This window comes from Corythoichthys intestinalis, chromosome 10 (genome assembly GCF_030265065.1).
Source record: "Corythoichthys intestinalis isolate RoL2023-P3 chromosome 10, ASM3026506v1, whole genome shotgun sequence".
In the NCBI taxonomy this organism is placed as follows: Eukaryota; Metazoa; Chordata; class Actinopteri; order Syngnathiformes; family Syngnathidae; genus Corythoichthys; species Corythoichthys intestinalis.
Window position 1 is genome coordinate 56,369,107 of NC_080404.1, and position 14,528 is coordinate 56,383,634.

At 41.1% G+C, this 14,528-nt stretch overlaps 1 protein-coding gene across 1 annotated transcript in view; it reads left to right on the forward strand.

Annotated features, from left to right (window-relative positions):
• anapc1 (anaphase promoting complex subunit 1) overlaps window positions 1-14,528 on the forward strand; it is a 93,227-nt gene that overhangs the window by 37,395 nt on the left and 41,304 nt on the right. Inside the window, exons 19-22 of the mRNA XM_057848783.1 lie at window positions 318-449; window positions 522-596; window positions 2,629-2,745; window positions 2,820-2,974. Coding sequence (XP_057704766.1) covers window positions 318-449; window positions 522-596; window positions 2,629-2,745; window positions 2,820-2,974 — 479 coding nt within the window. The remainder of the gene's footprint in view (window positions 1-317; window positions 450-521; window positions 597-2,628; window positions 2,746-2,819; window positions 2,975-14,528) is intronic.

The following is a 14,528-nucleotide window of genomic DNA, read 5'->3' on the forward strand; positions in this document are numbered from 1 at the left end:
GCTAGGACTTAGCTCCACCGTCTTAACGTGGATGGTGCAATGATGTGTATTACATATTTTTGGATAGTTATTTTGGGATTTAAGTGGTATTTAAAGAGTTAATTCCGACTTGCGTGGAAATTCGGGTTATGTAGCCAGCATAGGACTTGTTCATCAGCTGGGGACTACTTGTACAGTATATGGAAGCAGATTTAAACTAGGCCATTAATTGAAGGTGCGCCTTATAGTGCTAAAAATGTGGTATTTTTTTGGTGTAATTTTCATGCTTTTAACAAATTAAAATTCACAATTTGACCTCAGTTTGCTATCTGCTATAGGTTTTGGTCAAGTGGTATACCATCAACAACGCCCCGGGCGGCACCAGCGTCCACAGCGAGTGGAACCGTTTTGTCACTTGTTTCCTGTCACTGATGGGCTACAACACGGAGCGTCTGACCTGGACACGAAACGTGAGCCGCTTTTCGTTTTTTCTTGTTTTTAATTGCGGATTCTGACTCCAGTGTCCTTTGCTTCTCTTCTAGCTGCATTTTGAAGTGCCTCACTCGCCGGTGATTGCGGCTAAAAAAGCTCGTCCCTGTGATGAAGGCTCTGATGAGGTGCGTAACTAATAATAAACTGTTGTAAACAACAACGATCAAGTTATTTTTTTTAACTATGCAGAATTGCACTTTCATTTCAAAAGAGCAGAGAATGCTTTTAAAATAAATTAATAATGCCTCATCTTAGCCTTAATCAAAAAAATAAAATGAGGATCAAAGTAGGGCTGCAGCTAGCAATTATTTAAGTAAATTAATCGATGAACTAGTTGGTTCGAATAATTGAATAAGGATCTATGTACAACAAGAACAATTGGCTAACTTATACAGCAAAAGTATGCTAGCTTAAATGCTATAAATTACAATTTATTATTATTTTTTTTTAAAACAATGCTTTTAACTAATGGTTCAGACACATATTCCCACAAAAATTGGCTAAATATACCTTTTAACTAAATTATGAATGCATTAAAAAATATTAGCGCAAACAAAAACTTGGCTTATGTTAGTCTTAATAGGGAGCAGCTGGATTCAGCCATGTGAAATGAGGCAGACTAGAGGGCAGTGTATCCATCCAAATCAATAAAATTGCAAACACTTTCAAAGCAAACCATTAAAACGGCACTTAAATGAATAGTCAAAGCAACAAAATTTAATTAGAATCTTTTTTTCTAATCGAATACTCGAGTTAATTGATTAATCGTTGCAGCACTAGATCGAAGTACACCTGGAAAAAAAAACGGCTAAAAGTCTGCTAGCTTAAATGCTAACTAAAATACATCCCTTTTTTTTTCTCTTTTTTTAAACAATGCTCCTAAAGAAATGGTTCAAACACATATTACCACAAAAACTGAAATTTACCTTGAAGCTAAATTAAAAACGCATAAACAATCAAAAACTTACAACCTCATGTTGGTCTTAACAGGGAGCAGCTAGATTCAGCCATGTTAAATAATCATTGTTGCCACTAGAGGACAGTGTTTCCAATTGTTATAAACATTAGCATTTAAGTTAGCGGATTACCCAATGGTTGGAAAAATTAGCATTATTTAGCATTTATGCTAACGGACTTTTGCTATGCAAGTTAGCCAATTGTTGTTAACATTAGCATTATTTAGCATTTAAGCTAGCGGACTTTTGCTATGCAAGTTAGCCAAATGTTGTAAACGCTAGCATTATATAGCATTTAAGATAGCGGACTTTTGCTATGCAATTTACCCAATGGTTGGAAAAATTAGCTGTATTCAGCATTTATGCTAACGGACTTTTGCTATGTAAGTTAGCCAATTGTTGTAAACGTTAGCGTTATATAGCATTTAAGCTAGCTGACTTTTGCTATGCAAGTTAGTGAATGTTTGTAAAAATTAGCATTATATAACATTTAAACTAGTGAACTTTTGCTGGCAAGTTAGCAAATTGTTGTAAGCATTAGCATTATTTTGCATTTAAGCTAGCGGACTTTTGCTATGCAAGTTATATAAGCTAGCGGACTTTTCCTATGTAAAAGGATTTATGCTAACGGACTTTTGCTATGTAAGTTAGCCAATTGTTGTAAACGTTAGCATTATATAGCATTTAAGATAGCTGACTTTTGCTATACAAGTTAGTGAATGTTTGTAAACATTGGCATTGTATAGCATTTAAGCTAGCACAACAATCGACTAACTTGCACTAGCAAGTCCACTAGCTTAAATGCCATTTAATGCTAATGTTTACATATAGTTTCTGTTGCTTTGTAAAATGGTCATCCATTTTGTCTTGATTATTACTTACAACATGCCTAATAGTGAATAGTGAAAAAATAGTGAAGGTCATTGAAAAAAGTGACATTTATTTAATGAACTGATGAATGGTTTAATTAGTTGTCTGATTATTCAATTATAAAAATAGTTGTTAGTTGCTGCCCTAATTCATGGAATTTGTCATATTATTTTCATGTCCTTATGTATTCCTCCAATGGTATATGCTAAATGTAAATCCAGGCATTAATGGGATAATACTAAAAAATATGGAGAACTACCACAACAGGGATTTTCTGTTAAAATTATGATGAACTAATCCAAACTCCATGTGCTGCCTCTTTCCTGTTTAGGACTGGGAATACTTGACGAGATCTAAATACCACCACCAGATGGTTTCCCACTGCAAACCAACAGACTCCAGTGCTTTCAATGGAAGCCTCATCCCGGACGGAGGCGACTCAGCAGCGGTACATGACCCCCCCCAAAGATTTTGAGAGATGTTTGTGAGTTGTTCAACTCACACCCCATATTCATTTCTCAGTTGTCGCCAACTTTGGACAACACGGCGCCTCTCTTCACGCACATTCCGGCTCTTTTCTACGTTCTCCACCTGCTCTACCAGGAGCTGATGCTCGACGAGTTGCTCCGCGAGAGGGCCACGTCGTCTCTGGTGTGTCTGTTGCAGCAGCTCGCCAGGTAACCATAGAGATTATTATTGGTCTCAAAAACGAGAGTATTTGCATGTCGAGCATCGTCACTGGCAGTCAACGAGTGAAATGACAACGACGCTTCCGCCAAAAAGCGATATATCCTTGGTATTACTGCTTAAAACCAGAAAAAGGAACCAACTGGTCCTATTCGTTTGGCGACATTTTTGAGCCATTTCCTTTTCAGTAACCCAAAATCAACAGGAAGTGATCTGTAAATGCCTCCAAATCAACAGGATTTTGGCCATCAGCCTCACACCCTCCCCCTTTTAAGCAGGGCCAACAAAATTTTTCTTGGTCACCAGTGCAGCTGGCATTTGGTACTTAAAGTTGTCGCTGATTGACAGCTTGTGACCCGTAAATGCCCCAAAAGGAACAGGAATTAACCCTGAAATACCCCAAAACCAACAGTAAGTGACTTACTAAAAAGTGACACCGAAGTGTCCCAAAATTAACAGGAAGTGATCCACAAATGTCACAAAATTAACAAGAGGTGACCCCGATTTGCAAAAAAATTGAACAGAATGTGACCTGATTGAAACAGGAAGTGACCCAATAATGCCCAAAATTAAGAGCAAGTGACCTGTATATGCCCCAAAAGGAACAAGAAGGGATCATACTCAACAGGAAATGATGTGAAATGCCCCAAAATCACCAGGAAATGACCTTGATTTCCAAAGAATTAAACAGGGAGTGACCTGATTAAAACAGGAAATGACCCCTTATTGTCCAAAATTAAGAGCAAGTGACCCAAAAGAAACAGGAAGTGACCGAAACTTGACAGGAAATGACATGAAATGCCCCAAAATCAACAGCAAGTGACCCCTTAATGTCCAAAATGAAGAGCAAGTGACCCATAAATTCCCCAAAAGAACAGAAGGTAACCCTGAAACTCCAAAACCAACAGGAAGAGACTTATTAAAAAGAAATGACACCGAAGTGTCCCTAAATTAACAGGAAGTGATCCACAGATGTCTCACAATTAAAGTTTGCCTTTTGAAGAAGACTGCCAATTAGGGTTGTTCCGATCATGTTTTTTTGCTCCTGAGCCGATCCCGATCGTTTTAGTTTGAGTATCTGCCGATTGCTTTTTTTTTGTGCTCCCGATTCAATTCCAATCATTCCCGATAATTTTTCCAGATTATATACATTTTGGCAATGCATTAAGAAAAAAATGAATAAAACTCGGAGGAATATATACATTCAACATACAGTACATAAGTACTGTATTTGTTTATTATGACAATAAATCCTCAAGATGGCATTTACAGTTGTGGTCAAAAGTTTACATACACTTGTGAAGAACATAATGTCATGGCTCTCTTGAGTTTCCAGTTATTTCTACAACTCTGATTTTTCTCTGATAGAGTGATTGGAACACATACTTCTTTGTCACAAAAAACATTCATGAAGTTTGGTTCTTTTGTGACTTTATTATGGGTGAACAGAAAAAAGTGATCAAATCTGCTGGGTCAAAAATATACATACAGCAGCGCTAATATTTGGTAACATGTCCCTTGGCCATTTTCACTTCAATTAGGCACTTTTGGTAGCCATCCACAAGCTTCTGGTTGAATCTTTGACCACTCCTCTTGACAGAATTGGTGCAGTTCAGTTCAATTTGATGGCTTTCTGACATGGACTTGTTTCTTCAGCATTGTCCTCAATGGGGTTTAAGTCAGGACTTTGGGAAGGCCATTCGAAAACCTCAAATCTAGCCTGATTTAGCCATTCCATTACCCCTTTTGATGTGAGTTTGGGGTCATTGTCCTGTTGGAACACCCAACTGCGCCCAAGACCCAATCTTCGGGCTGATGACTTTAGGTTATCTTGAAGAATTTGAAGGTAATCCTCCTTTTCATTATCCCATTTACTCTCTGTAAAGCACCAGTTCCATCGGCAGCAAAACAGCCCCACAGCATAATACTACCACCACCGTGCTTGACGGTAGGCATGGTGTACTTGGGGTTAAAGGCCTCACCTTTTCTCCTCCAAACATATTGCTGGGCATCGTGGCCAAACAGCTCGATTTTTGTTTTGTCTGACCACAGAACTTTCCTCCAGAAGGTCTTAAGGCCCAAGTACACCGCATGCGTGATCGTTGCGTTTCCGGTCCGACTCCGGTAAAAAATAGCGCCGGAGCCAATCCGTTCCCATTATATCCTATTGTTCAACGTATACCGGCCGCGTCAGTGCTCCGGCTTGACTGCGAACCACCTCCGGCGTGCCGCATGCCCGCCGGATGGTATAGGCTATTTTCTATTTTTGCCGGACACGCATCCGGCAAAATGGGCGGAGCTGGGCCTGGACGTAACAGCCCAGGTGCCTAATCACGGTTTAAACACGAGCGAAGATGGATGATGAGCGCTTCATCATGGAGGGGGAAACCCACAAAATCATTTATGATGCAGCAGATCCTTTCTATAAGGACAATATAAAAAAGGAAGCTGCAAGGTGTCCTATTATGTGTGTTTTTCTGTCCTGATCTCATCATGATGCAGTCATGTCTGTCTCTTAATTCCAGATTAACTAAAATATCAATATGCAAAGAAAATATGTGCTCTCTCTCTGCTTCTCTGATGAGTATAGACTCCGTGTGTTTTTCGTTGTTTTAAATGGCACATTATCGCGCGCGATCACGCGAGAGCTCACGGGGGGGCGACGAGGTTGGCGGACCGCAGCCGTGCAGCAGCCGGTATGATTTGCCTGTTTTTGACGGACTGCGTGGCACGCAGGCAACACTGAACCGGACCGGAACCGCAACGATCACGCATGCAGTGTACTTGGGCCTTTATCTTTGTCAATGTGATCAGCAGCAAGCTTCAGTTGAGCCTTTAAGGTGTCGCTTGTGGAGCAAGAGCTTCCTTCTTGCACGGCAGCCTCTCAGTCCATGGAGATGCTTGACTGTGGACACTGACACCTGTGTTCCAGCAGCTTGTAATTCTTGGCAGATCTGCTTTTTGGTGATTCTCGGTTGAATCTTCACCCTCCTGAGCAATTTTCTCTCAGCAGCAGGTGATAGCTTGCGTTTTCTTCCTGATCGTGGCAGTGACAAAACAGTGCCATGCACTTTATACTTACAAACAATTGTTTGCACTGTTGCTCTTGGGACCTGCAGCTGCTTTGAAATGGCTCCAAGTGACTTTCCTGACTTGTTCAAGTCAATGATTCGCTTCTTCAGATCCACGTATGTATATTTTTGACCCAGCAGATTTGATCACTTTTTCTGTTTAATAGTCATAAAAGAACCAAACTTCATGAATGTTTTTCGTGACAAAGAAGTATCTGTTCCAATCACTATATCGGAGAAAAATCAGAGTTGTAGAAATAACTGAAAACTCAAGAGAGCCATGACATTATGTTCTTCACAAGTGTATGTAAACTTTTGACCACAACTGTACATTATTAACATTCTTTCTGTGCGAAGACTTGTAATTATTAAAGGATAAATGTGACTTTGTATATTGTGACTAAATATTGCCATCTAGTGTATTTGTTGAGCTTTCAGTAAATGATACTGCAGCCATTCAGCCCAAATGCATGATGGGAAGTGCAACCATGACTGTGCGTAGGGGCACCAATTGATATATCTTCTCTGCGTTGGGAAAGAACATAGTAGTGACGGGATCTGTCGTTCACTTGAGTAAACGAATCCATTCCGGTTCGTTCAGTAAAACGATTCGTTCAAACGAATCGTTCAACGAATCGTTCGCCCCCCTCATCTCCCTCCCCACCCAAATGAATCGTTCGGTTAGTGAACGGGAAGTGACGTTGCCGAACGAATCACCAAAGACCGCTTCGCAGTATAACTGAACGGGAAGTGACATTGCTTGGTCCCTCCTTCTCTTGCACATTGACCACTCGTCGTAGTTTCAGAAATGAGTGACAGGCGATATCATTCTGCTCTCAGAGACAGCCTCGTCTCCCTCCCGCTGCTGCAAAAGCGAGGGAGAACTTCCGCGTCGTCTGTCCTAGTTTTATGGGCTCAAAGTCATGGCTCGTGCTTGCATTTCGAATTAGGACACGGTTAAACATTTTCCTTTTGAGGGGGAAGTCGGGGTTTGGGGTCGGGGGCGCACGGACTTTCTTTAGCATGATCTTGCTCACATATACAATGCTGCTGCTAACAGCCAACGCGGCATGCCTGCTGTCACGAAAATAAAAATAAATCGAAAGTTTAATTTCTAATTATGGAACGGCCAACACATCATATTAACCTCTCGCTCTGTTGTATTTTTGTTTTTTATTATTAAGATGATCGTTTTGAATTTTTGCACTGGTATTAATAAATAAAATAATCCGGTCAGCTCCCCTGTCGTCCCCGCATCTCAGATCGTCAAATGCTGACGAGAAATAATTGTTTGCTTTATGATTTCGCCTTTCTACTCTCATTAGTCTGTTAAGAAAAATGTAGACATATTGCGACATCTCCCGTGTCCGCGCGCTTTGTTTTTGGGGCGCTTGAGTAGCACATGATGGACGGATTGACATAATTTGTCAAACCAACCGACACCCTCTGACACGAAAAAAAAAAAAAAAAAAAAAACACTCGGAAAAAATTGACATGTATATACAGTTTCATTGCAAATCAGTATTATGGTGATCATACTAAATATTATTTTTTTTCTGTGCACATATGAGGTACATATCGCTGCCATGAAGCCTCCATATAGTGACAGTTCTCTGCCCGCTTCACTGCCGTCACGCGACCGCAGCTCAGGTTTTGCTTGCCTCGCAGCTACGCGTGTTTTAAATTACTGTAAATTTGATAGTATATCGTCATAGGCACAGTCCCGAGTCTGTTGAGAAAAGTAGAACACTAAACCATGCTCGCTAGATTTGTGTGGTGTTTTTGTCTTTTTGAGCAGCATTTGATAGGCTCCACGTTAACAAATATGTGACAAAGTCGTTTCCTTTCATTTTATGACTCGTTCACCGCATAGTCATTACTGGAAAGTCAAGTTAGCAGCAAGCTAGGTCAGGAACCGGAGGACCGAATCACTGAACGGGAAGTGACAAAACTCAGTCTTTCCCCCCTGCCTGCACGCTGGCTGCTTATTGGCCACACGTGGAAATGAGTGACATACGCCATGATTCTGTTTCCGCTCCCTCCCCTGCCCGCGATGAGGCTGGCGTCTGATTGGTCGTGTGCGATGTCAGAAGACGCTGCCGCTTGCTCAACGCCCTCCCACGCAGCGAACAAGCGCCACCAACTTCATAGAACGAATCAGTGCAGATGGTGATTAGTTCGGTCTCGTTCACCCAAACAATTCGTTCTAAAAGAACGAATCGTTCGCGACCGATACAACACTAGAACATAGAGTGTTAAGGAAATGATCAACTACTACCTTTCTTCCCCACATTGCCTCCCACGTTAATTTTAATTGCTGAGAGAGGGAATGTAAGGCTTTAGCCAAATAAAAAAAGGCTCCAAAGGCTGTCAAAATTCTCTCTACTCATTGTACGCTGCGTTTAGCTCTATATATTGGTAAAACTTTATAGATTGAACGCGACAATGCGTGAGTGGGTCGTGCAGCGCATGCGTTAATTATTCAATGTGATTAATTGAGAAAAAATAATTACCGCCGTTAACGCAGTAAATTTGATACTTTAAGCCAAAACTACTCTGGATGAGTGTAAGACATTTTGTCTGTAACGTTATATACAATTAGAAAACGATTTAAATTAAAAAAATTTAAAAAAGGCATGTCCGATATTTTTTTGCCGATTCTGATACTTTGAAAATGACGTGATCGGGACATCTTTACTGCCAATGTTTTATAGCAGGCTGAAGTAGGTTGTCTTTTTTTCCCCCGTGAGCCTCAATGAAGCAATGCTAACGTTTACAGTGTTTAATATAGATGTGTTCCCCTATTGTGCATGTCTGAACTTGAATTCCACGCTGTGTTGATGACCAATGAACATCTTTGAAAGGAACTGGAGTCTCATATGCCATCAGCAGGCACGTGACGATCAAATGCAGCTGTGAAAATGACCGCCCTCGTTTTTATTTACCGTGCGATAAATGGACTCATTACATATAGCGACAGGCTTAGCGACTTCAAGAAAACATGCCGTTAGTTAGTTAGATGGACTTACAATCTGCCAGCTGAGCTCCTGTCGTCTTCCAAAATTGCAACTGGGTGACGGCGCTTTAGGTGTTCATTCACGGCCGACATGCAGCCAAGCTTGGTATTGAAAACACAGGACACAACTGGTGCTGCAACGATTAATCGATTAACTCGAGTATTCGATTAGAAAAAAAGATTCAAATTAAACTTTGCCGCTTCGGGTATTTGTTTAAATAATGTGGCGTTGCAATGGTTTGTTTTGAAAGTGTTTGTATTTATAGTAGGGCTGTCAAAATTATCGCGTTAACGGGCGGTAATTAATTTTTTAAATTAATCACATTAAAATATTTGACGCAATTAACGCACATGCCCCGCTCAGACAGATTTAAATGACATTACAATGAAAACCCCGCTTGTTAATTGTGTTTTGCGGAGTTTTGCTGCCCTTGGGTGCGACTGATTTTATAGGCTTCGGCACCCATGAGCATTGTGTAAGTAATTATTGACATCAACAATGGCGGGCTACTAGTTTATTTTTTGATTGAAAATTTTACCAATTTTATTAAAACGAAAACATTAAGAGGGGTTTTAATATAACATTTCTATAACTTGTACTAACATTTATCTTTTAAAAACTACAAGTCTTTCTATCCATGGATTGCTTTGTTTAGAATGTTATTAATGTTAATGCCATCTCGTTGATTTATTGTTATAATAAACAAATACAGTCCTTATGTACCGCATGTTGAATGTATATCCATCTTGTCTTATCTTTCCATTCCAACAATAATTTACAGAAAAATATGGCATATTTTATAGATGGTTTGAATTGCGATGAATTGCGATTCATTACATTTAATTTTTAACCTGTAATTAACTCGATTAAAAATTTTAATTGTTTGACAGCCCTAATTTATAGTTGTATTGAATTGGGTGGATATACTGCCCTCTAGTCTGCCTCATTTCATGTGGCTGAATCCAGCTGCTCCCTGTTAAGACCTGTTTTTTTTTTTTTTTTTTTTTTTAAATGCATTTGTAATTTAGTTTATAGTTATATTTAGCCGTTTTTGGGGGGCATATGTGTTTGAACCATTTGTTAAGAGCATGGTAAAAACAAAAAACGTTAGCATTTTATAGCATTTAAGCTAGCGGACTTTTACTATGTAAGTTAGCCAATTGTTCTTTTGTTGTACATAGAGCCTCATTTATTTTATTTTTTTATGCCGTTTGAGGCTTAGCTCAGGTATTTTAAATTTTTGTTTCTTATCTGATTACTCGATTATTCGGACTAAGTAGTTCATCGATTAATCGACTACCAAAATAATCGATAGCTGCAGCCCTGGACACAACAGTGTACCCTCCTTTGTTTCGTTGAAATAAGTCAATGTTTTGGCCACCCTGGTGCGCTTTGTTGGCGTTGTGCCGCTTTCCCCGCTTGCATACCGAGCGCCCGACATTCTCAACTTTCCACGCGTATATATATATTTTTTAAGCCTTTATTAACCATCGACAGGATGTTGTGTGTATGACAACCACCAACTTGTCTTTTAACGTGGTTATTGATGGTTTTTCACATTGTGCGGATTTGAATGGAACTCAATTTTCAGGGTCAGCGTGTAGAAGCGGCTGCTATTTATGCGGACTCCACCTCCACTAATGAGCTTGTCGTTTTAGCCTGATTGGTATTGAGTGGTCGGCACCTCACACGGCGGCGTTCACAATCAGCAACAGGCACTCGACAAACTCTTATTTGCTTAATGCTTCGGTCGACATTGTACTTCTTAGCAAATGTCGGCCAACTGAATAGACGCAATGTCGAATGAAATGTGACTGTTGTTTCTTTGTTGAGTTTCTGGTAGCGGTGCTGACCTATTTACACGGAAAAGCGCTCGAACCTCCCGCTCTGCGTTTTCTGCCATTGTCGCCAGTCACGACGCTCACTTCACCTTTATGAGTTTCTTTCTCACCACGCCGAAGTGGCCCGATAGCACGCCGGCCTTTGGAGGAAACAATGTTCAGTGGTTACAAATTGAACGCACCCCTGTTCAAATGCCGTTTTTTTTAATGCTAGACAAAAAAAAAAAAAAAAAATCATGTCACACATAACGTGTTGTTAAAACTAGGAGTGGAACTCTTAATTAGCCACTTTGTAATTAAGTGTTCTCGATTATTTTGATTGATCGCATTTTAATCACACAAGATTATTTGCCGCAAAAATATAGTTTTTAAACATTCAAATACAGTAGATCTTGATTTGGGGACGTTTCAGGTACACGTCCCGTTGATATCAGGTCACTTCCTGTTTAATCGGGGACATTTCGGTGACACGTCCTGTCATCAGGTCACTTTCTGATCATTTGGGAACATTTCGGGGACACGTCTTGTTGATGTCACGTCACCTCCTGTTGATTTGGGGGCATTTTAGGTTCAGGTCCTGTTGATATCAGGTCACTTCCTGTTTATTTGGAGACATTTTGGGGACACGTCCTGTTATCAGGCCACTTTTTGTTGATCTGGCGACATTTCGGGGACACATCCTATTGATATCAGGTCATTTCATGTTGATTTGGGGACATTTTTGGGACACATCCTGTTGATTCGGAGACACGTCCTGTTATCCGGTCACTTCCTGTTGATTTGGGGACATTTCGGAGACATGCCCTTTTGATATCAGGTCACTCCCTGTTTATTTGGGGACATTTTGGGGACACGTCCTGTTATCAGGTCACTTTTTGTTGATTTGGGGACATTTGGGGAACATATCCTATTGATATCAGGTCACTTCCTGTTGATTTGGGGACATCTCGGGGACACATCCTTTTGATTCGGGGACACGTCCTGTTATCAGGTGACTTCCTGTTGATTTAGTGACATTTTGGAGACACGTCCAGTTGGTATCAGGTCACTTTCTGTCGATTTGAGGACATCTCGGGGGCACGTCCTGTTATCAGGTCACTTTTTGTTGATTTGGGGACATTTGGGGAACATATCCTATTGATATCAGGTCACTTCCTGTTGATTTGGGGACATCTCGGGGACACATCCTTTTGATTCGGGGACACGTCCTGTTATCAGGTGACTTCCTGTTGATTTAGTGACATTTTGGAGACACGTCCAGTTGGTATCAGGTCACTTTCTGTCGATTTGAGGACATCTCGGGGGCACGTCCTGTTATCAGGTCACTTTTTGTTGATTTGGGGACATTTGGGGAACATATCCTATTGATATCAGGTCACTTCCTGTTGATTTGGGGACATCTCGGGGACACATCCTTTTGATTCGGGGACACGTCCTGTTATCAGGTGACTTCCTGTTGATTTAGTGACATTTTGGAGACACGTCCAGTTGGTATCAGGTCACTTTCTGTCGATTTGAGGACATCTCGGGGGCACGTCCTGTTGATATCAAGTCATTTTCTGTTGATTTGGGGAGATTTTAGGGGCACACCCAGTTATCAGGTCACTTTTTGTTGATTTGGGGACATTTCAGGGGCACATCCTGTTGATACAGGTCACTTCCTGTTGATTTGAGGACATTTTGGGGACATGTCTTGTTGATATCAGGTCACTTCCTGTTGATTTGGGGAAATTTTGGGGACAAGTCTGGTTATCAGGTCACTTCCTGTTGATTTGGGGAAATTTCGTGGACATGTCCCATTGATGTCAGGTCACATTTTGTTGATTTGGGGACACTTTGTTGACACGTCCTATTATCAGGTCACTTCCTGTTGATTTGGGGACATTTCGGGGACACATCATATTGATATCAGGTCATTTCCTGTTGATTTGGGGACATTTTGGGGACACATCCTGTTGATTCGGAAACACGTCCTGTTATCCGGTCATTTCCTGTTGGTTTGGGGACATTTCAGAGACATGCCCTTTTGATATCAGGTCACTCCCTGTTTATTTGGGGACACGTCCTGTTATCAGGTCACTTTTTGTTGATTTAGGGACATTTGGGGAACATATCCTATTGATATCAGGTCACTTCCTGTTGATTTGGGGACATTTTGGGGACACATCCTGTTGATCCGGGGACACGTCCTGTTATCAGGTCATTTCCTGTTGATTTGAGGACATCTCGGGGGCATGTCCTGTTGATATCAAGTCATTTTCTAGTGATTTGGGGACATTTGGGGACACACCCGGTTAGTATGTCACTTTTTGTTGATTTGGGGACATTTCGGGGGCACATCCTGTTGATACAGGTCACTTCCTGTTGATTTGAGGATATTTTGGGGACATGTCTTGTTGATATCAGGTCACTTCCTGTTGATTTGGGGGAATTTTGGGGACACATCTTGTTACCAGGTCACTTTTTGTTGATTAGGGGACATTTCGGAGACAAGTCTGGTTATCAGGTCACTTCCTGTTGATTTGGGGACATTTCGGGGACACAACCTGTTGCTATCAGGTCACTTCAAGTTGATTTGGGGAAATTTCGTGGACATGTCCCATTGATGTCAGGTCACTTTTTGTTGATTTGGGGACACTTTGTGGACACGTCCTATTATCGGGTCACTTCCGATTAATGTCAGTTCACTTCTTGTTGATTTAGGGACATTTTGGTGACACAACCTGTTCATATCAGGTCACCTCCTGTGGATTTGGGGACTTTTCGGGGAGACGTCCGGTTATCAGGTCACTTCCTGTTGATTTGGGGACATTTTAGGGACACATCTTGTTCTTATCAGGTCACCTCCTGTTGGGGACGTTTCGGGGATACGTCCTGTTGATATCAGATCACTTCCTGTTGATTTGGGGACATTTCGGGGACACGTGCTCATGCAATCAGGTCACTTCAAGTTGATTTGGGGACATTTCAGGGACACGTTCTATTGATGTCATGTCACTTCCTGTTGATTAAGAGACATTTCGGTGACACGTCCTGTTGATATCAGATCACTTCCTGCTTATTTGGGGACATTTTGGGGAAACGTCCTGCTGATATCAAGTCACTTGCTGATGATTTGGGGACATTTCGGGTTCACCTCCTGGACATAAGGGGTCATTTCCTATTGATTTTTTTGGGCCATTTCACTTGCTGTTTTGCTTTTGGGACATTTCAGGCATACTTTCTGTTGATATCTGGTCACTTCCTGGCGACTTTGGGTCATTTCAGGGTCACTTCCTGTTGATTTTGAGGTATTTCAGTGTCACTTTCTATTGATATGGGGGATTTTGAGGTCACTTCCTGTTGATTTGTGGACATTTTGGGTTCAATTCTTGTTCATATTGGGTCACCTCCTGTTGATTTGGGGGATTTTGGAGTCACTTCCTGTTGATTTGGGTTCACTTCATGTTCATATTGGGTCACTTCCTGTTGATTTGCGGGATTTCGGAGTCACTTCCTGTTGATTTTGGGGCATTTTGGGGTCACTTCCTGTACATATTGCATCACTTCCTGTTGATTTGGGACATTCCCGGGTCACTCCCTGTTGGGGACATTTTGGGTTAGCTTCCTGTTCAT